Source organism: Ptychodera flava, chromosome 2 (genome assembly GCF_041260155.1).
Source record: "Ptychodera flava strain L36383 chromosome 2, AS_Pfla_20210202, whole genome shotgun sequence".
In the NCBI taxonomy this organism is placed as follows: domain Eukaryota; kingdom Metazoa; phylum Hemichordata; class Enteropneusta; family Ptychoderidae; genus Ptychodera; species Ptychodera flava.
In genome coordinates this window covers 22,874,259-22,898,722 of record NC_091929.1, presented here as the reverse complement: position 1 = coordinate 22,898,722, position 24,464 = coordinate 22,874,259, and the positions used below count along the sequence as shown (strand labels likewise).

The 24,464-nt window shown below is 38.7% G+C and overlaps 2 protein-coding genes across 2 annotated transcripts; both read right to left on the bottom strand.

Moving 5' to 3' along the window:
• Positions 1–257: 257 nt before the first annotated feature.
• LOC139117209 (uncharacterized) lies at positions 258–7,594 on the bottom strand. The gene is made up of 5 exons (XM_070680117.1): positions 7,272–7,594; positions 4,752–4,926; positions 2,125–2,368; positions 1,313–1,463; positions 258–756 (listed from the first exon to the last, which is right to left on the bottom strand). Exons 1-2 carry the CDS (start codon positions 7,447–7,449, stop codon positions 4,754–4,756), a joined length of 351 nt encoding a protein of 116 aa, XP_070536218.1. The 5' UTR covers positions 7,450–7,594; the 3' UTR covers positions 258–756; positions 1,313–1,463; positions 2,125–2,368; positions 4,752–4,753.
• A 3,207-nt stretch (positions 7,595–10,801) lies between these two features.
• On the bottom strand, positions 10,802–21,644 carry LOC139117202 (uncharacterized). The gene is made up of 5 exons (XM_070680103.1): positions 21,105–21,644; positions 18,189–18,490; positions 16,985–17,234; positions 16,327–16,471; positions 10,802–14,325 (listed from the first exon to the last, which is right to left on the bottom strand). Exons 1-5 carry the CDS (start codon positions 21,331–21,333, stop codon positions 12,507–12,509), a joined length of 2,745 nt encoding a protein of 914 aa, XP_070536204.1. The 5' UTR covers positions 21,334–21,644; the 3' UTR covers positions 10,802–12,506.
• Between the last annotated feature and the right edge of the window lie 2,820 nt (positions 21,645–24,464).

The window sequence follows — 24,464 nt, the reverse complement described above, 5'->3', positions numbered from 1 at the left end:
ATACAGTTTTGTCTTCAGCACAAATGCACGCATGCGTGTATAGCTACACTAATGACCAACTTCTCCTTCTTGTACTCTTGTCAATCAACCAATCTCCATCCATTCTCTTTCTCTCTCACCGCAGATTGTAAAGTCGACAGTCGTTTTTATTCACTGCGTGAAATCACAGCCAGGGATTTCCATGTGTCTCTGACGTCAGACCATCACTTCGATCATAACATCCTGAAACACTTCCATAAGCACACACAGATAGACAATTATTGAAGTGAACAGAGGTATGTATTTGCACCGTGTTATGTGGCCATTTGTTTTTCTGTAGTTATCAGTATTGCAGTACATATACTACGTTGTTACACTACATTAACTGTGGATATTAACTATCGTTATACCATGCAACAAAGGGTTCTTCATTGATACAGTGCGTGTATATACTGAAAGATTCAATCGTGTGCGGGCGCTCCGGCGCACTGCGACCTACGACCCTTTACTCAGACTGAATCTTTCAGTCTAATTGCGCGTATTTTCAGCATAAAAGAAGAAACAAATTCAATTATTTTTGTGAAAAATCGGACGATACTGCAAGTAATGAATTCGTTAATGATATTATTACGAATTTCTCTACGTTCGTCGCCAGTATGGTATCGGAATCCTTTTAAAATAAAACTCGTTTTGAATGTCCAAGACGGGCAAGATGTAAGCCGGCCTCGGGTTCAATTCTCGGGCACGCAAATTGGCGTTCCAAAGAAATCGAAAAATCTGTGAAGGCAAGAAAACAAAATCACATCAGACAGCATTATGGGTTAGAAAATGTATCAGTGCTGATCACTAATATCAATTAATTCCGGATCCAGCCACTCTAAGCCGAAATGAACCATTTTTGAACAAAACTGCAAATACTGCGTAAATGACGATCCAAAATCGCCTTGGCTGGTAATCAGAGGAAATTTGTTGTCATTAGAGACGGCCCAAATAAGTGTATTGGTGTTGCTGACAACACTCCGCTGTGATTGGTTGAGGTTTAAGGACTTTCTACTGTGGCTCCACTGTGTTTTCAAGTTCAATCATCGATTTTGATATACTAGTACCTGCCCATGGCGGCGCTGTTCAGGTAGGACATTTTGGTGCCGACCAGTTCAGCGCACTATTTTGGGACAATGAAAACGTTCCATATATTCACCATTATGGAGCAGTCGTTACTATAGAATTCGCATCAACAATACTAATTATTGCAAAATTACATAAATGTAAACAATTTTGTCTGAAAATAGAGGAGAATCTTTGCAGGCAATTGAAAATACGCCCATTTACGTACCCTCTCATTGATTGGCAGGTCAGTCCACTTGCGCAGGGGCAATTTCTCGAGGGAAGTCCGAACAAAATTTCCAGGTCAAAAATCGTCGAATGCTTCCTTTTGCACTCGGAGCCCTCAGTGGCAAGTGGTTTACATACAGTATCACCCACACCTAATAAAGAATAATATGCAATTTTGAGAAAATTTTGAAATAATGTTTTTATGGAAATCAAAATTTAATTTCTTCTCATAGACTAAGTATTAAAGGGACAAAGTCGGCCATATTTCATGAATTTTGTTTGATACGAGATACTACTTATATTGTTTGACATGTTGAAAGATACTGAATGAATGGGTGACCATGCATATATTCGACCCCGGTTTCAGATTAATTAACTGAAACCATCGCGAAAATGAATTAATGGTCATGACCATTAATTCAATTTCGCAATGGTTTCGTCTATCGTCTCTAAAACCGGGTCGAATATATGCATGGTCACCCATTCATTCAGTATCTTTCAACATGTCAAACAATATAAGTAGTATCTCACGTCAAACAAAATTCATGAATTATGGCCGACTTTGTCCCTTTAACATAGAAATGGCGGCCATTTTTTTAAAGTATTAGTAAATATTAGGTAACTTGTTTTTGTAATTGCCAATTTTGCATGGTAATCACCTGATTTTTATTCTTGATTTATTTAGAGTATGGTTGAAAGTTTCGATGACGAAGATTGTAGTCTTTCAATTTCGAGGCGCGATCTACTTTAAGGCGCAAGGATGTCTGGATATTAGAAATATCACACTGATAAAAACGAAGTAATACTACTCACCAAAATCGAGGGCACAACAAAGTCCTTCTCTGCAGTCGTCCGAATTCTTACACAGCATCCCTTTACTGCCGTAGGTGGCGTTGGTACACTTGCCGAGGATGCACGGCTGGTTATTGCAACATTCCCTGTTCGTGCTACAGAAACTTTTTTCCGGTTTACACTTCTTGCACTTGTTGGCGAAGAAGAGAAATCCCTCGCTGCAGTATTCGTCTGCAGCGCAGTCGTCATCAGTGTCACAGTAAACCTGGGGGCAAAAAAGAATCCACAATCTGTAGAGGGCGCTATCACTCAAGGAAGGGCAGGTGAAAAATTCTAGTGGGCACTACCACTCAAGGAAGGTCTTTGACGGAACAGCATGAATGCATGGAAGCACTCACAAATTTATAATCCTCATAGATTTCAATTTACTGTGAATACTTTTCCGTTTGAGGCTACCACGTCTACAAATAGGGATGAAATGTAACAAACAAACAAACAAACAAACAAGCGAACGATAGGAAATAATATCACTCGCTCCCTTAATCAATCACTTAATCAATCAATCAATCAATCAATCCTTTATAGTTTCGATTGTACACTTTTGAAAATTGTTCTCCTGATAAAATAGGACAGCATCCCATATTGTACATATGCATACTCTTCAGATATTACAAATATGTAGGTTACGATTTGTCTAGTCTGATAAAATAAAATTCCAAGTGTTGTTCTTATAATTATTTAATTTATCACTTTGCTGTGAATTGCCCCCTGGCGGCAATTTGTACATGATAGGGCGAATAATTAATGCCCAGCAAGTACACAAACCGACCAAAACGATTTCAGATAATTGGGTTTTCAAATTTGCTTGTCGGTTTTCATGTTGGAGTATGCACTAGTTTAGGCCATGCTTCACCAAATTTATACATAGTAAAGGCTTACCCTTCCCTGTCCATGCCAAATCGAATAAAAGAAAAAACATTTTATACAAGCGATGATTGCGACAGGAATGACGCATGCGTCGGTCCGATATTCCCAGGACGCTTAGATTTATTGCAGGGGTGGTCGTTTTATCTTTTATTCAACATATAAGTAATGGAAATACGATCAACAATGTCTCTCGGGAACCAAACAATTCCAGATCGCTCTCTGATAAATTAGATGTCCACTAATTCAGTGTCTGGAGAGATTTTTAAGTTCATTTGAAACACTGATTTTTTTTCCATTTGATATGTAGCTTGCCCTTTCACGTTTTCTTTTCTAATCAACATGTTCCAATTTGCATAATCATATTGCTTGCATAATTCTAATATAGTTATGCTGATTGTTGGATGAATTTTAATACGGTACTAAACAACTACATAGACAATTTAGGTTACGTGTAGTAGACAATTAGCCTAGATGAAAGCCTCTATCATTTGGAGAATAGTGCACAGTGAAAAGTGCATTACTTCTATCCATTCTCATGAGACCGGGCCGCCAAGGGGGGGGGGGGGGGGGGTTCAGAGACCGACCATTACAGCTTGGGACAGGTCTGTCACAAAATAACACTGCGGAGAAAATATTGTCAAAAAAATTCAGGCCTTGATGCTTTTTCATTCAAAGTGTCATGCAAGTAGATGATTTCATTTGTGACTTCTAGACAGGACGGGTTTTCCTGTTCTGACTTGCTTTCATACGCCAAACAAACATTGCCACGGTGTAATTGAAAGCTACTATTCTTATCTATACAAAAGGCAATTAAAATATCATTACAAAGGCAATTAAAATATCATTACAAAAGCTTGCATGAGGTCCAAAGTTTATGTCAAGGGAAATGTTTACCCATACATGGTGAGGTATGTTTACAGAGCTTATTTTTTGGTACTGGACCGTAAAATGTTTTACTGAATGTTTAATCTTGTCTGGCTACAAGCAAAGTTGAGGTCGTGCACAGTTGACCAGCATTTCAGCATGTTTCAAGAAGTCAAACAACACAAACTACTTTAATTTCATATCAAGCAAAATTCATGAAAAAAAAGCTCACAAGACCGACTTTGTCCTTTTAACGCAACTCTCAAATACTAACAAACGATTTTTCCTGGTAAAGCGATGCATATTTAGTCATCGACCCTCCAAATATTTTGGAGGGTCTATGATTTAGTGCGATGATCCCAAAAATTAAAAGTGGGTGTTTCTATCACATGTACACTGGTCAGCCGGTAGAAATCGTCACGCTCGTAAACCACCTTCTTATTTGGGAGGAAACTGTAAATACGCCACAACACATGCTGGTATTTCTATTTATCACATAATTATTTACAGTGATTATCAACCCGGTGGATGGGTCCTTGATGGTCCATTAGAATATGCATATAAATTGTACTCTAATGCATAACAGGTCTCGCTAAAATTAAAAGGAAAAAAAATTCGCTCTAAATTGCTCAGTTTCCTAACCCGATGCCCCATAGATTTTGTTTCGTAACTGAATGTGATGCAATGCATTCATACTAAATGATATCATTTACGAATATATATCATATTTGTATGTATGTATGTATGTATGTATGTATGTATGTATGTATGTATGTATGTATGTATGTATGTATGTATGTATGTATGTATGTATGTATGTATCTATCTATCTATCTATCTATCTATCTATGACTCACCGTCAGACTGGTCCAGTTACTGTCTTGGATTTGAATACAAACACAGTTGTTGAGTTACCAATGGTGATCTTGACCACGGTAGTATTCATGACGATGGTGGTGTTGCCGATGTGTTTCACAACTGACGTGGTGTTCGTGTAATTCGCTGGAAGCGACGCGTAATCATCGAGACGCCCTATAGAATAGAAAAAATGCACAAAGTTTTGAAATTATATGTGCAATCAAAATCTACTCTTCACAGCATATTGAAACATACAGTACCCAGATTAGCAACACAGCGACGACATAATACGGGATTTTTATTTTCATTATTTATTGACAGTTTACTCCCAGTCTGTACATCAATTCGTTTGCACAGTCTGTGGTGACAACACGAATAACTACAGAAACACGTGCTGATTCATGGAACAAATTTCACTGCAATTTCAAAATGAGGCCAACAAATTCCAAGCGTTATAGCTTGTGGGGCTTTAAGTTATTATTCGTATGTTGCCAAGAAAAACCCTTCAGCGACCACACGGAAACTTGACACTGCTGAAAGTACCTTTAACCAAGCATCAGGGTAACATTGCACATTCCCTGTGCGCTGATCAACATTTGCCCTGCAATGGGTTCTATTTTGAAATAATGCATATAGGTGAGTGAACAAAACAGTGAATAAATCAGTAACTCAATGATACCAGCGTCTCTCTACCTATTTATTACACAAAACACTGCTTTGCTTTCCAAAAAATTCTAAACGTTCTTAATGGTTGATTGATTATACAGGTCAATCGATTTTGTGTTTCATAGATACAAATGTGTATAAATGTATAAATATGAGTATGTATGTGTAGGCAGCTTTAACTGGACTGTTTTTCAGTTTGATGGCCATGCTTTGATTCTCGTCGACACTGTCAACATGTACAACTTTTGAGTGATGTTGCTCATATCTTTTTCGATGTATTTCGGAAGAGGATTTTTACCGTACACATTGCCTAAAAACCATAGCGACACGATGGCCGATTACAAAACCACTGAACACGCCTGCGCAACAAAGTCGAACGTCTTCGGGAAAAGTGAAAGCAGGGAATAAATTTCAAGCTTTGGCCTTGTATGTCATCCAGTACCCGTATGGACATATTTTTATCATAAATACGGTTACTTGTCGCCAAGCGACGGCATGCTTCTAGATGCTCTTTATTCGCATCGTTTTAATGAAGGTTTCTCAAACCATCATCTAAAATAAAATCTAAGTTTTCACTCGTTGCTCAAAATTCCCAACTGTAATGACCATCTAAGCAAAAAGCTATATGTATATGGGATTGGAAGTAGGACCAACTTTAAACGATAGATATATATATATATATTATATATATATTATATATATATATATATATATATATATATATATATATATATATATATATATATATATATGCATATATATATATGTGTATGTATGTATGTATGTATGTATGTAGACATACATACATACATACATACAAACATACATACATACTTGAGCAATATATCACCATATATACGTGAGCAATATATTATATATTGCTTACGTTTATATAGTACATATATATATATTACTCATACGATTTTTTCATAAATCTATCTATCTATCTATCTATCTATCTATCTATCTATCTATCTATCTATCTATCTATCTTCTATCTATCTATCTATCTATCTATCTATCTATCTATCTACCTATCTATCTATCTATCTATCTATCTATCATCTATCTATTCATAAATCTATCTATCTATCTATCTGTCTATCTATTTATCCATCTATCGACTATCTGTGTGTGTGTTTATGTGTCCTCGTGACAATATGTTGTTATGTCGTTTTGGTATCTAATAACATCATGTCTAGACCAAGCCTCCGACTTTAAAATTATCATTCACCATTACGTAACAGGCAATGCAGCTTTCATGAAACCAACGCCGTTCCTTTATTCGTGGCATGAAATATTCAAATATAACATGTTACTGCAGACAGCAACATCTGGTATAAGGTATCTATAAGCAATGCACTTTTGCGGCTGGTTCTCATGTGTTATGAAGCACCATCATTTGTATCACATAATATTATTCACGACTTGTGTGAAATTCAAGTGCGAAATAAACACGAACTTATTGGTGTTTTTAGAATAAATTAATCTCCAGACATACATTTCAGTAATAAAAGGAAACGTGCCTATAAGAACAACGAACACAATGATATCTTGAGTAGACTCCATGCGTTCGTCCGCCGGAGGTAGTTTGCCTGGGCGCTTTCTGTATTGTCGGATTATATGCACTGATATATGAAATTTATTAGATATTAGTATGGTCCAAATGTACGGGCAGGACTCTCAGTAAGACGAAAATGCCTCCTCGACCATGTTCAATACTTTGACTATCCTGTATATATGAAGGTTATATACCGAATTCGAACGGTGCATCTCGTCTATATAATGGCATACTTTCAGCAATATCGACTAAATGTTTTATTTTTCAGAATATGATAAAAATTTTTACCAACCATCACTCCCTTCGAGTATCATTTCCATCTCCCCATACATGGATTCCAGCGGTTTCAACATCGAGGCAACGGCACTGCTGCGAGCCAACCCACCATTTTCTTGGCCGCGTGTCTCCACCGACGTCAGCGTGCATACGAAGAGAACAGCGACTGCGCATCTTGCCGTCGTGCACAGCATCTTCGCGTCCGGCTGTATGTGAGACAGGCAACCTGTAAGGCGGACAAATCCAACTCTGGGCGTCGTCGGCTGTGGACCCCGTGACGGTTAATTTTGACGGGTTCAGGGGGCATGGACATGCATTTACGTAACGATTAAAATAGACACCGGGCCCCTTAGCTCCACTGTATCGTAGCGACAATGCGTTCCAGAATGATCTCGGCACCATTGTCACACTCCATCAGCAGATGATGAACATACAGCTATTCTTGCCCTCTTAAATACGGCAACCACCTTGTTGTTTGCGAAATGAAAATAGAAAATTGAGCCGGCACCATGATGATATTGCAATATCGACCTTCGACACAGAAAGATCAGTCTATAGGTTCGCTGTTCATAATTACAGTCCTTAAAAGTCGCGCTATCTTTGTTAAAGGCGATAAATAAACTAATAGGTTTCATAGAGTTTTCCATACCACAAAACTCTCTTCAATTTGTTTTATTGTATCACGGGGCTTGGGGAACAAAACTTGACGTCAGTCCCATTATTCGATCTTTATTCATTTGAAATGAAATGGCTTGAAATCAGTGCAACTTTAATGTAAATGTGCGTACCGAAGAACACAGAACGATTTTCAAACTTTGACAACGAACGCACATCTTAGATTTTCATAACTAAATAATTTTCGAGTGGCAACTCAAATATGGCCGCCGAATATCTACGCGCCTGACTGAACCGGCCAAATCCAACTCAAAGTATTAAAATAGTAACTATTTCACGGACAATATGGCTTAATAACAGATATTCAAAACATCTGCCAAAGATTGGGTGATATTTTTGATAAGCAAAATGCTAGACGGTATAATATTAGGTAATGGGGCTTTAATTGTGTTCCAAACAATTTTTATCTATCAACCACGTATCGACATTGCCTATAGCTACGGTACGGTACACCATTTAATGTTTGCAAGATTTGCTCTTCGTACCGCAACTGAGAGGAAATAGAAAAAGAAACTGAACTTGTTTACTGGGACAATAATAGTGGAAACGTTAGCGACAGATGCAGTCATTTTGCACTTTTATGCTTGCCGTCGGCGTGAACATTTGAAACCTGTAGGACATGGCTATAGAGCAAGAACAGTAACATGTGCCCAGCATTGGTACCCAAATTCAATGTATAGTGGACCAATCAAAACACTGGAAACGATAAGGAACACATCAAATTATGCTAATGATATGCCTGCACGATGGATGGTGATATCACGGTCCCTCTATCACGTTACTGTGGTGATATGGTATTTCACTACCCGTATAAATACGGTACTTATACTTACATTTTTGTTGACACAAAAACATTTTGACTTGATGTCTGATGCTACATTCCATATCAGATGTATTCTGAGAACTTGCCACCTATGAGTCTATGATAAAGTGAAAGGGAGTGTTATGATTTCTTACTATTTTGTTCTCAGAAGAACGATTTAGTACATTCGTATATTTAGATCCAAATTTGCATATTTAGATCCAACTAAGCCGAGTGATCGAGATAGCTTCTTCAAGTTTATCTTGCATAAGTTGTTGCGCAGTATTAATGATATGAATGTGCAAAATGTTCTGAAACTTGGTGTAGATGAAATAACATGATATGTATGTTGTGTTGATCGAACTAAAAGTGTACATGTGAATCGTGTATTGAAGGCCACTTAAATACGTCAAAACTTTCAACTGTGGGAAATGAATGTGGGATTGTGTTTCACAAGGAACTCCTGGAAATGTGAAAAGAAACTATCTTTCCCAAGACTGATGTGTCGACACTCTTTGTTGTTCATATTTAAAGATGGCAAAGTATCATGAAAAGTATTTCTCTATTCCGCGCCATGTGACTTGAAAAGCTCACATCGCACGCACATATAAAATTGTTTGATTGTACCAACAGATGTGATTTGCTCTTATCCCAGATAACTCACCATAATCTTCGTGCTCGGGGGTTGGCAACGAGACTTGCAGAACTCGACATCCAGACCTATTCGACGTCACGCCAGTATCACGTTGCTCCAATTATCAAATATTAAAAGATATCGAAAATGTGATGGGTGTGTACTGTGACCCGGTCAATGTACTAGAGTGGCATTCTTAACGACGATGGTAGTATCGAAGCGAATTTCATTTGTCGTGATATTTTGGATGATTTATTAAAATTGTGTAAACGATCAGTCGTAAGAATTTGTGCTGGTCCTATTAACCTCTGTTCGTCGTTTGTTTGTTTTTTTCATTTTGTAAATATACGCCGATAATATGATAGAATTTCTCTGAAAGCTCACTTAAAAAAAATTATGGCTTTTTCCAAACTAGATAGACAAACGTTATCAGGATTTCGCATTTTTATAGCAAAGATAATGGCAAATCTTAAAAATTATTTGAAGTTTTCAGTTCAATTATTTTGCTTGAAATTTGTGATTGCACCGTTTCAAGTTCTAGTGCACAGGATGGCTAACATTCGTTTAGTTTTATCTGCGCCATCGAATGCTATCTATTCAAACGTAAGATTTAAATCGGATCTACTCCCACTAGCTTGCCCGTGAATGTAAAATTCATGCCGTCCTAACTGATGAGGTTCTTTAGAGAAAATCCGGTGAAGCCATCAGTGAGTCATTTCTTTGCGAATATTTGGGACGCCCTCAACGTTGAACTCGCGCAAGAATAATATGCAATAACATTAAAACTGTCCATCCGTCATCTCTCTGCTTTGTAAGTATATTTGATGGACTCGTGAGAGATAGGACGTATCGTCATAACCGTCCCAAGATAGCATGACTGATACATATGCCCACTGGTGTATATGCTGTATACATACGCAAGCAATGGTCACTGTGAAATGCTATGATGTTCGTGTCATCAAATAAATGAAAACCGATTATTCAACGAACCAATCGAAAAGTTTCTTCAGTGACAGCAAAAAAAAAAAAACTCCGACCCGAGATCAAATAATAATTATTGGTTGACTTACGATGTTTTATTTTCATGTTTTTTTTTATAATTTTTAATTCCATGCATGCATGCATCCGCTCACTGCACGCCTACGGTACTACCTATCCCAATCAATCCGTCCAATGCATCCATGGACTCTTCCGTCCACCTGCTTATCCCAATCTCCATCCATTGATCCATCCCTTTATCCGTTCATTGATTCATTGATCCATCCATCCATCCATCCGGCCATCCACCCACCCATCCACCCACCCACCCATCCATCCATCCATCAATCTCCGACATATTATACAGGACATTAAAAACAGATCGTTTGTAGCATTGTTAACAAGGATAGGAGTAAAGGATTTTTCTGCACTGACACAGAGGAAGAGATTCCAGAAACATGAGAAAGAGAAACTTTATTGTTATTGTTTTGACATTTGAAAGCATGTCAAGTGACATTTTGTTGGAGTGATCACTATGAAAACCCAACAGCCTGTACACAATGACAAGGGTGAATAAAAAGATCTATTATTACGCTTACATTTATTTAGATCAAACAATTATTCTTTTGAAAATGGCAGAAAATTGAGTTGGAGAAACGACATCAAAAAATAAATAATGAGTACAAGCGAACAGGAATATGTATGATAAGGTGGAGAACAGTTTTTATCTTTTGCCTATGTACGATAACCTTCTCTGATTTTAATGAAATGTCTAATTTTCCTTCTTGCTTTTCACTATAAAACCGATTTCTTGATTCTTCAGCACCTTATGGTTTTGCAATTTTCGCGACGAGATAAAAGAAGGGGTCAAAAGACAAAAATAGAAACGTTAATTTGCATGTTGTAAATGTTGAAAAGAAAAATCATTGTTCATTGTTTCGGAAAAAGGGACAGTTGTTTGGAAAATACCCATCCCGAGACTAAACTAATGAGACGTTACACTGGGCAAAACACGTATTTCAACATATGATGTGCACAAAAAAGACCCATTCGTGCATTACATCATACGTAACAACAATACCAGATTGTGTTGAAACTTTGAGCAGTGTCTCTAATCTGTTGATAAATTACTGGTCCATTGTCCCAAACTAAAAATTCTTTACCCCTGAAAGGTAGAATGCGCAACGGAGACAGATTTTTCGGGTTCTCATTTTTCAGTGCTTTTCCGGTATACAACTTGAAGGGATCATTTTAAAACTGTTGATGTAATAAAATTTTTGACCGTCTTATTTTTTTTTAAACCAAAATTTTATTTCATATTTAACCCAATAGAGTTAACACAGGAACGGGCGGCCATATTGAATTTCAGATATCGGTAAATATTCTCGGTAATTTGTTTCTCTAGTACCAAATTTGCACTGTGACCTCTGATTTTTATTCTTGATTTGGTAAGAGAATGGTTGAAAGTTTCATTGAGGAAAATTTGAGCAAAAGTTTAAGTCTTTCACTTTCGAGGCGCATACTACCTTAAGGCAACTGCTTAGAATTCGCGAGAACATATAGTCTCGCGAGAACTACGAACTGTCAGCAGTAGCACTTAAAGCTGCAGTCATTAATATTACCTGTTGATCGAATTCGGTGCGTGTTGACATTGATTATTGACGTGATGTTAGTCCTTTATTCCCCTTTTAATGTTGTTCAGAGAAAAAGTTGATAAAACTTGCCCGTTTAAGAGACGCAATCGTCGGTTCACCTTGGTTTCGCAGTCATCCTAACACATTTGTAAAGCTGAGAGTCTTGTAATCGCTATCTAACATAAGAGAATGTTACACTATAACACATCTAAACAACACCCAATTCAATAAGCAAAATCTGCATGGTAAGATTTTTTAAAAATTATCATTATCATGAGGGCCCCAATACCCGCTATTATATTATTTTATGTCTATGTAATCGTTTTAACTGAAATCCCAGTTTCCCCGCGGACTGAATCAGGTGAAAGGCCTGTTTACAGCTGAGGGGGCTGGTATGCGCCGCAAACGAAAGTTTCAAACGTCAAATCATCATTAGCCTAAGGTGTCTGCAATATTCTGCGGATTCTCGATAACCTCCACCGACCTTGGGAGCCCTTTACTCCTTATAAGGAAGACGCAACGATTCCTCTACTTCATCATAATGTTTGCTGCTGCCTCGTCAAGAGAGACGCCATCAGTCCTCAGAGGGCCCTGGTAAATATACGTTTCATCGTCCTCATTTTCATCGGTGACCCCTGTGTTCAGAGTCTGGAAGCCCGTTTCCACGGCAGCGGGCGCATACGGATTTTCGGGTTCCTGCTGACCGGTGAATAAAACCTCGTTTGTTTGCATGTTGTCTTGGCCACCGTCAGTTGATTCGATGATGTTTTCGCCGACTTGATAATTGTCAAGAAGCTTCTCATTGCTTACCTCCTCGCTCTCGACGTTCGGGCCGTTATCAAACGGCGCTTTGTATTCTCCGAGATTCTCCTGGTAGTTTCCATAGGGGCTGTCAATCACCTCATTGTCCGGGCCAACTTTTGCGTCTGCGTAAGGATTAGCCACAGGGACCTCATTTTGAATAGCACCAAAATCTTCTTTCTCTTCAGGACTCACTTGATAGGTACCGTATGGACTTATAGGAACCTCCTGGGGACGATTGATATTCTCGCCTAATTGCTGATATTCGCCGACATTATCTTGATAAGGGTTGTACTGGTTATCAGACAACGGTTTACTGCTCTCAATCGGTTCGAGTTCATCTTGGGAAGTCTCATATGGATTGACTGGATTCTCAAGTTCGGCAGCAGGTTCATCGCCGGGCGTTTGATATTCTCCGATATTATCTTGATAAGTGTTGTACTGGTTAGCAGACACAGGGTTAGTATTCTCGATCGGCCGTTGTTGATATTCTCCGAGATTTTCCTGATAGGTGCCATATTGATTGACCGGTTCTACGACTTCAGCACTGACTGTGTCTCCTGGTGTCTGATATTGTCCGATATTCTCAACAGCTGTCTCTCCAGGTGACTGATATTGCCCGATATTCTCAACGGCTACCTCTCCAGGTGTCTGATATTGTCCGATATTCTCAACGGCTACCTCTCCAGGTGTCTGATATTGTCCGATATTCTCAACGGCTACCTCTCCAGGTGTCTGATATTGTCCGATATTCTCAACGGCTACCTCTCCAGGTGACTGATATTGCCCGAGATTCTCAACGGCTACCTCTCCAGGTGTTTGATATTCTCCGAGATTCTCCACGGCTACCTCTCCAGGTGTTTTGTATTCTCCGATATTCTCCACGGCTATCGCGTTTTCGTCACCTTCAGGAACAGCCTCCGGGTACCCTGTTTCTGGGTACCAGTCAACAGTGTTGTCTAGAATCTCAGCAGCAGTATCATCATCCTCAACATCATCATCAGCAGCAGTATCATCATCCTCGTCCAAAATACCTTCTAGTTCCTCTTCAAAGTCATTATCATCGTCATCAAACCACTCATCTTCATCACTGCTGCTATCTGCAACATCCTCTCCCGTCACACCGAACTCTTCGTCAAACGTGTCTTCTACCGGGTAATTTCCCTCTTGCAGAATTTCATCTAAAGTCTCGCCGTTTTCTCGGTAATTCTCCAGCTCTTTCAACAAGCCGATATCGTCCTTGTCGATGTCGGCGTCGTCATCCTCGACGTTGGCAAGTTCAATATCGATCATGTCGTTTTGCTCTCCGTTTTGGATAATGTCTTCTAAATTCTCCACTGTGGCTTGATAATTATCGACGTCCGTTGCGCCATTCTCGACTGTGTCCACGATAATCTGTGGATAAACCATCGCGTCCGTGCCGTAATCATCACGTACAGCGTTGTCCTGATAATATCCCTGATTCTCGTCAATTGTTTTGAATTTTTCCACGAGATTCTCGGCGCCTTCTTTCTCCACACGTCGGCAGTATGTACTGCTGAAGAATCTGAAAGCAAAGAGATATTCGTAATTAATGAACCAAATGGAAAATTAGCAGCATTTGCCGGTAGACAAAGAAAGCCATGATCTCGCCTGAAACGCGACGTAACACAGTCCTGTATACTATATTACCATGCCCTGTCCGTCGCATTTTAATTGGTCGAGCTGAACCATGTGACCGACCACAAATACGCAATAATGGTTTGTTTATGTGCCCGTGAATATGAATAATATCGTAAACATCGTAATTTTTCAGCTAAAACGTAAATTGTAATTTGTACAAAGATCATAATCAATCACAAAATAAAATGGAACACTTGTGGGCCAAGTTTAGACACTTTTTTGAAAAATCTCCAAATTTTGCAAACTTTTTACAGCGCGCGCACTACTCAATGATAAGTTCAGGGGCCCCGTTGTCGTTCGCGTGGGAAATTTTCGTAAATTTTGATGGTTTTCGGGGTTTGTTGATAATATATAGAAATAACAGGCGCGGGCTCGAGGAAAGCCAAAATTAAGGGTAAGCCTAATTCACGTGCCACGTGCCGCGTGCCACGCGCCGCGTGCTGCGAGCCGCGAGCCCAGAGCCAAAGTTCACGATGCACGATAGCATGTTAAGCTAGAAATAGGTGCATTTACACTCCAATTTAATTCATTGATTCATTTTCATGGATAAATCAACATTCGGGCTTCAACGCCGCCTTCTAAATGCATGAACCGGTGACCAGCGAATGTGTGTTTACGAATTCTACATCAAGGGGCATATGCAGAAAGGGACTCGAGAGAAATTATAGGGAGGGAGGGCCAGTATTTTTCAAAATCACACTGCGCATAAAATTGTAACATTAAAAATTGATCAATCAAAATTCTGTACATTATTTTGTAGACCATATGGTAAGGTTGCTATATTTCAAATATCTAGGTCTTAAGCCATGATAATATTAAGAAGATTTTTACAATATTATTTTTGAGAATTTATGACCTTTGACCTGCCCTATCCCCCTCTGCAACTAAGCTGTGGCTTATCCTACGTAAGAGTCAAAGACGGCTGGTGTCTATGGGACACCAACCTTCGACCCTCAAATCATCCTGTACCTCACTAATTATGCACATCTATAAATTATAGTCTAGCTAACAGAGGTGGAGGTCTGAAGTTTACTGGACGGAGATGATTATGTTAACTAAGATTTCTGCTAAAATATCAAGCGACCAGGATGACATTTGACCTAGCCAATATGGCTATAGGCCATCATGAGAGGAAAATGTACAGCAAAAATATCAAGTAACCAGGATGACCTTTGACCTGAATTTAACTTATTTGCCAGTATATTAGTGCAACAGCCTTCCTATTTGGTGGGATGAGGCGTCACATTATGAATTAGTAAATATTTGTCAAATAAAATATTATTGATGTTGACTATAGCACGTACAGGGACGGCATAACAATTGGGGAGAGTCACATTTCTCAGCATCCTTCAGAAAATTCGCCCTCCCTCCCTATAATTTTTTTTTAGTCCCTTACCGGCCAGCACATGTTGAATTCGTGAACACACATATCGCAGGTCACTACTTTATGCACATACAAGGCGTCTATTAAATGTGATTTAACAGTGAAGATGAATCGATAAAGTGAATTAGAGTGAAAATGCACCTATTTCTAGCTTAACATGCTAATCGTGCATCATGAACTTTGGCTCACGGCACGCGGCACGCGGCGCGTGGCACGTGGCACGTGAATTAGGCTTACCCCAAAATTAACGTCCTCGGCAAGCCTCGCCCGTTAATTTTGGCTTTCGTGTCGCCCTTGCTCATAAATAAACGTTAATGGTCAGCGCGTCGTCCGTTATTTCTATGATATTATGCAAAGAGAAGTCTGATATTCTTTAAGCAATTGTCATCAAACTTATATATATTCTCACCAATATATAATAGAGTTGTCTTTATATTCACTCTATCTTTTTGTTTTACATTCAAGATAACTGATTATTGTCTTGAAGTTCACATAACTCACCCAGTCTCAGGCAAACACTGCAAGCCGGTTGCGCAGGGACAACCACTTGCAGGAACGCCGACGATGTTGGAGAAGAAAGTGTCTTTGGCTCCGCTGCATTCTTCACCCTCGATAGACATTGGCTGGCATACACTCGTTTGCAGTCCTGGCAACAAATGCAAAAGTTAGAGGTCAGCTCTTCGCTACAAAGTGCACTTGGAAAATTTCTTTGCCATAAAGCGTGTAAAATGCTGCCAACAATGACAATTTCTCAATATCAGATTACACTGTACCGTACGTGACGTAGTGTTCTTGGTCCTAAGCTCTATCTATCTATCTATCTATCTATCTATCTATCTATCTATCTATCTATCTATCTATCTATCTATACATCTATCTATACATCTATCTATACATCTATACATCTATACACACATATGTAGATACATACATCTATCTATACACACATACATAGATACATACATAGATACATACATAGATACACACGAAGTATAAATATATTATTGTAAACTTTAAAAAAGTGAGATGAGAATCTCTCTCTCCGTCTCTCTCTCTCTCTCTCTCTCTCTCTCTCTCCTCTCTCTCTCTCTCTCTCTCTCTCTCATTCTCTGGTTCTGGCATAAGAACGTGAGCAACTGAACAAAGCTCATGTTATTACCTATTTCATAAGCACAGCACATATTTTCAAAGCAATCAGTATCGACCTCGCACAGGGTCCCTTCATCGCCAGCAACAGTGTCTGGTTGACAGCGCCCCCACACGCACAGGCTCCCCTTGCAGCATTCGGCATTGCGGTTGCAGAGCTCATCGGCCTGAAAACAGTCGGAGCACTCATTCGGCCAGAACCAAAAATCCTCGTTATCACAGAATTCATCTTCGGCGCAGTCGTCATCGAATTCGCACTCCTCCTAATATCAGGAAAAACAACAAACGGAGAAAAATGTTCAATTCAGGCATCGTAGTTGATTATTTGAAATTATTTGTTGATGCCTTACCATTGTATCAGCTGTTACTATCGGTGATTTTTGCATACGTAAGTTCGTCATGTTTTACGGAGCTGTGGTGAAATTCTTAACTAGCTAGAAAACTCAAACACTAGAACTGTAAATATATTAAATTCTTTGTAGATAATGTTTACTCTGAGTACGTTTTATAAATCTATTCATTCTAATAACATGGGACGGATTATCTACTGCGGGTTTCGAATTTGACAAATTAAACCTAAAAAAATCATTGAGTTTTCAGCTACCTCTACTTCAAAGATGATTGATTTTTTCCTGCAACGAAATAAAACGGCGAGAGTTTTTAATATCTGTACCATTGTACTCCATAAAGAGGTTACATTCTATGGTTTCTTAAAAGGTAGAAGGCCTGCCCTGCCCCCCCCCCTCCCCTCAAAAAAACCGAAAAACAGGAAAATGAAAATAAACTTTCAGGTTTGTTCTTCTTTTGTGTGGATTAAAGAATCTCTTTCCTTTGTGTCTCTACTTTGATTTTTGCATTGTTGTGGTCGAATAATTTCTTTGACTTTTCGTCTTCTTCGAAGGCCGACCTGTGTTTTGTGTTTTGTTTGAAAAATACGACATTCTCATACACCTTTGTATACCACAACACGACACAACACAACACAACACAACACAACACAACACAACACAATGAGTCATTGTTTTGTGAAGTATCCAAAACAATGATGATGCTTTAATCTTCTAGCGATAGCATCACCATTGCGATCGTCGTCGTCGTAGTCATCATTATCATCATCATTTTCATCATCACCACCACCACCACCATCATCATCATCGTCGTCGTCGTCGTCGTCGTCACCAGCATCAGTAGAAGTAGCAATCTATTTTACAAATTACCTTGTCATCCATCCAGTCAGACGAATCTGATGACAGGAAATCCAAGCTACTGTCATCGTCGTCGTCATTATCGGTGTCTAAATCATCCAAATCGATGTCGGCGTCAAAGTCAACTTCCCCGTTGTCGTTCATGAGTCCCGTTGTGGTGAACACAGCCACGCCAGTACTGTTGTCAATGGTGATCTTGACCACTGTCGTGTTCTTGACCATGGTCATGTCGTTGCCCATCTTGATCACCTCAGACGAGGTGTTGGTGTAGTTGGCCGGCCATGACGACACGTCTTGCAAGATGGCTTCAGTTGCTGGCAAAGCAACGGGAGATGGTGATGACATTAACAACGAATAATGTCCATTGCATTTATGATTTATGTTGTGAGTTTTGACTATCATATATATATATATATATATATATATATATATATATATATATATATATATATATATATATATATATATATATATAGTGCTCGATGCTAAAAGTAGAGCTTATAGAAAATAACACAAAGTACTTCAAGTACAAAGTAATAATATCCATAATAGATATCATTACTTTGCATTTTAAGTAATTTGTGTTATTATCTCTCTCTCTCTCTCTCTCTCTCTTTCTCTCTCTCTCTCTCTCTCTCTCTCTCTCTCTCTCTCTCTCTCTCTCTCTCTCTCTCTCTCTCTCTCTCTCTCTCTCTCTCTCTCTCTCTCTCTCTCTCTCTCTCTCTCTGAACTGTGAACCCTTACATGTAGCACTCAATCTTATCGTCTTTGTTAAAAGAGATATAGAGATCGGAGGCCTGGAAAGACAAATAAATTGTGTATTTTATGCAGCAGTTCTCCTTAAAACTTGTAGAGATTTACTTCTCGGGAAAAGTTTGACTTGGTTTGTTGTCAAAGTCAAACGCCTGATTGACGATAGATTGGCAGCTTTTGAATGCATTAACCCTCTAAGCTCCATAGTCAATTTTGGTCACCTTTATAAAATATAACCTAGTCAGTTTTTATTCAAGTTTTTGCCAAATTTTGATAAACAACTGTAGCCAATAAAATGTGATGTTCATTTGGTCCGAAATTATCAAATAAATTTCACAAAAGTTCATGAAAATTGGCAAAATTTGAATTTAAATTTTGGTGGGAAAATTACAGCTCTCAAAGGGTGCATGAAAATGGAAGAAAACTCGCTGCCGAAAATGCGCGCATGAAGTTCTTCGACCTATAAACAACTATATGTGACTGTGTTCCAATAAAGGGTTGGGGGAATGAGCGCTTTATTGATGGGCAGTGCTTTTTGATTAATTCTAAACCGATAACGAGACAAATGACGTGCCTCTAAAAGGAAACGGTACTCAATATTTTCTGCTGGTATATGAGTCAACAACACATGCTGGTGAAATATCACTTTTACAAATAGTCTATCGACACATCTGTGACATCGTCATGATGTGCTAATCTGTCGAACGGGAATAATAGCTCATCCGAGGTCGGAAGGTTATACTTTAGAAAATGTGTTCCAATCAACAAGGACTTTGACATTCCCTTTATCAGTAGTAAAAATTGTACAATTAGTTTTACTGTCATTGTTTTAATACCTCATAATAGTTTAATTATCCGTTGTATCTTAGCTATTAGCACCTCGTTCTTGGAAAGCGAGTTAATATCATATATTTTTGATACAATCATGATTGTTTTGCGGTGAACGACAATCTTGGGTATTTTTTCTCACTATTCCGTGAAATACTTTATTAGGGTGCGACTCTCTACAATAGATTATGTATTCCGAAAACCTTTTTTCATATTTATGGCTGATGGCCGATTTGCCAGTGCGGCTTTGTAAACAATGGCATCCCTATTTTCATGGACACTGCTGCTCGCTGTCAGCAAATCCGGTGGACAACAGCTGTGGCCGTACACAATTGTGCAAACGATTAGTGCACTAGATTTATCACATTCGTTTAAACATGCAGCTCTGTCGTGACAGAAAAACCACCTTTCCTGAATTTTTTTTTTGACTAATAAACGACAGGGAAATTTCGTTCGAGAAACTTAGTTAGACCCATGACGAGGAAAGTGCAGCCGGACCGATTACCCGACCTCTATTTTTATGCATGTCGTCCCGGAAATACTAGTACCCTCATGTATTTTAATTACTTAATGTTGTCACTTTAGTATTCGGGAAAAACAGTTATATTTTTGGTAGTCGCCTTTTCCTCATGCCATCACTAGTTTCGAATTCGTACAAACATATCGAAAATCTAATAAGCACGCTATTTTTTAACTGTTAAAAACCGAACGGGCTACATTTGCATCACGCATGTGCATTCGACATGTATTTTTAGACCACACTCAACCAGGTCCAACCGAAGTTGATTGCTGTTTATTTCGTATATGCTGCAAAATGGTCGAGCGGGGAGATGTGTACTAAACGATATATAGGCTAGTATAAAAACTCAAAACGCAATTCGAAAGCAAAGATAGAAAGGTTACTCAAAGCAGTGCTGGAAATAAAAGAGGATATCAAAAACGCACATTTCCTTCTAACCAACAACGAAGCGCGAATATTCATATTTCTGTGTTTGCTTTTCTGTTGAAACTCGTCCCGTTATTTGAACCACACTTCGAGAAAATAATGCTTTGATATTAAAAAAATTATATTTCGATATATGTTTTTTGTCTGTGACTCGGAGATATATTGTGAACACGATGGTGGTGGGAGGAGGACGTCTGTCATATAGAATGGATTTGTTTCCGATCATATTCTTTAGGGTTCCTACAGTCCGTTAAGAAAGTTATTATCAAACGTGAAACATATTTTTGTTACTTCATAAATTCATCAAAAGAAAGATAATGGAATTCTTATTACCCTTATCCTTCATACAAATGCTGACAAATATATATCAACTGTAAGATGTACGTATGTAGAAATATTACCTTCTTCACCGTCCAAATAAGTCTCCAGCTTTCCGTATATCTCTTGCATTTCATCGATTATCCTGTCGAAGATCTCGCCGACATCTCGCTTCTCTCGAAAGCGCGCCAAACGTTGGAGACCATCGTTGGCGATTCTCACGTGACGGTAATAGTCCGGCGCGCCTTGTAAAACGGCCGAAGTCGCAAAACTTGCGATGGTTAGCACGAGAAATAGTCGAATGTCTGTCATGCTGAATAGTGGTTTACACGATATAAAAAATCAGCGCGCAATTCTGTGTCTCCGTTGTTCTCTTGCGATCCACCTGTTGTGAAATAAAGTTGCTCTCAAATAAATCTCGGCTCTCCACACAGAAGACACCCTAGGTGAATTAATATTGTTTTCAATGACGTCATCCGTTAATGTCGTATCTGCGATTTTTTCTGTCGTATTATTTACACGTGTTTTTTAAATAGATATTTGAACCTGCGACAGAAGGAAATTTCAGATCTATTTGAAAAAGGAAATGAAAATAAAATTGAAAACAGAAAATAACGGAACGACAATTTTTGTGTCTCCCTTGGGGCACAGATGACGTCATACACAAGGTGACACCAATATCAATGAGGATTATTTTAAATCAGCATAAAATACAAACATTGCGACATCGCTGTGATGAATTTTCGGGATAATTGAGTTAAATCTTTAATGTACACCCCCAAATAATCATATGGCCTATACAGGACGTGAGGCAAAAAACCCCAAACTCATGAGTTTGTTTTTAATCCAATGCCTTTTACAAATATGTTGCGATTTTTATTTTCCGGGTTGTTTTGCTTTCACCTCGAAGGATCCAATAACCGACATAAATCAAAAAAGGAAAGTTTTAATAATGCAGGGGTAAATATTATCTGTGCTGCAAGAAGACAGGGTTAAGTTCAACGCCCACAACTTTATATTTTGAACATGTGATTCTTCAAACCACAGTCGATCCCCACAAACATTGATGTCTTCTGCATGGGTATAACATGCTTTTTCGCACATAAACAAACAAGCAAACAAGCAAACAATAGGCTAAACGACTAGTCTGGATCGATGCGTGCGAGGGGGTTGCCGCATGTTTCGTTTCCGATGACTTATGTCGTGTGGAGGATTAACATGTGATTTATTTTACGACTCTCATTTAGAATAATTCGAGGGTTGTCGAAACAATTTGTGCAACTACATCAATAGCAAGATTATAATTTTGTTTGCCCTTATCCGGTTTGGACCTGTAAACAAGAGAGAGAGAGAGAGAGAGAGAGAGAGAGAGGAGAGAGAGAGAGAGAGAGAGAGAGAGAGAGAGAGAGAGAGAGAGAGAGAGAGACAGACAGACAGACAGACAGACAGACAGACAGACAGAGACATAGGGCAGAAGAAGAATATTTTACTCCTTACTCCTACTTTCCATAACCATGGCACAACATAGATTCATAACTGTTACGGCAAGTATAGCGGAAACGTTAAAAACATCACGGACAAAAACCCACTCCAGATTTTTCGACTCGCTCGTTCGAAGTCAAGTGGACAACGGCGTTAACAGCGCCACCTAGTGCCGAAAGTTTTAGTTGTCTATCAGATAGCTGTCGCCGTCAGCGAGTTAAATTCCAGTAAATTTCGCTATGGTAAAACTAAGGACAAGCCTTGCCTTCCATATTCTGTTAGTAATAAAGAGAAGCGATTTTTTTTATCGAAAACATATCATCATAGACCAAAGAATAAGGGGAAAAGATGTATTTTTAGCAGACTGGATCGAAATCGACTGCAGCTTTGTTAAAGATTCATTAGCTGTAACTTTGGTCAATTTTTTTTTTATTTTGTTTGTTTCTGTGTATCATGCAGTTTCTGGTTTGAATCCCTGAACCATGGAGAAATTCCTAATATTTAGCTCATAATATACCCTATATGACGTAATCTGCATTGTTATTGTTTAAATTTTGTATTCAGGTCCGGACTAGAATACATTTATCAACAATAACAATGGTCATTTCACATATACAGGCTGTGTGCAAGCAGGACACCGAGCATTGGACATGATGATCGGATTATAGTAAAATTCTGTAGTTGATACATTGAAACAGAGTAGTGAAAATTAGTCAACAATTACAGCTAATGTCCCTTTAAGGTAGTGTGGTAAAGTTTTGCTCAAACTGTCCTCACCGAATTAACTTTTCACCATTCTCTTATCCAATAAACAATAATCCATCCCTTCATTTAACTGTATCACGATAAAAAAGAATTTCGTTTTATAAATAAAAGTGAATTTTCACGATCAAATGAGTTCCACTTTATCCTGCGCAGTAGGCTGTAAGCCTACATCCTTCTAATCCAAGGCAGTAACATTTGCTGAAAAAAAGCAAAGAATGAAGATAGAAGTGCTATTACAAGTAAAGGGTCAGTAATGCTAACTTTTGGTGATTTTTCATTATTTTTTTATTTTGCGAGTTCTTATTCTCCTCCAAAGAGCATGTTGGAATACCAACTATTTCGGTTGTCACAACATAACGTCTGTGTGTGTCAAATGCACTGTTAGTGTTTACATTTGAATTTTAGTACGGACCAGAATACACTTACACAACACATAACAACGCAGTTTACACATGTGGGTTACAGGATGGGTGATAAGTTGTGTATCTGTGTTTCTCAACGTGCTTTGAGGAGTAGAACAAGAAATAGGCCTAATGGTTGATATTAAAAACAAAATAGTGAAAGAATCATCAAAAGTTAGCATTTCTTTCCCTTTTAAAGTTTTTCAAGGCAAGTACATCATTCTATTGTCAAGTTACTGTATATTGTCTGTTAGGGCCTACATTCTCAAATGCTAGAAATACACACCTCCCCCTCCCCCCCCCCCCCCCCGGCCCCCCACGATTGGCCATTAACGCGCGGGGATCAACAAAACTAACACGAAAACAAAACTGCAAATATGTGTCTGTCGTTTTAAATTCTTCCAGATCGACCGTTACTTTGGCTAGGTCATCTGAGTCTCTAGGCATTATTGGGGTGATAAAATTTGAAAGCGACCAGGCCAGACTTTGTCTGCGATACGGTCGTCCAGTGGCACGACCAGCGCTGCTCAGGCTGCATGCACAGGTTGGTCAATGAAAACGGACCATCCCATTTAATTTTGGGGATGTAGGATTCGTAGGGTAGGTGAATTTATGTATATATTTCGCGCGTAATAACGATTAAGTCTTTTCACTTGTGAATTTTACTATTTATAAATACGAGTTTTATATTTGAAACAAAATTATAGAAGAAAATTTGTCATAATTGGCTAAAAATATTGCCACCTCACCCGAACGAAAATGTTACGCTCCATGACCCCGAGCGAGTAGTCCGAT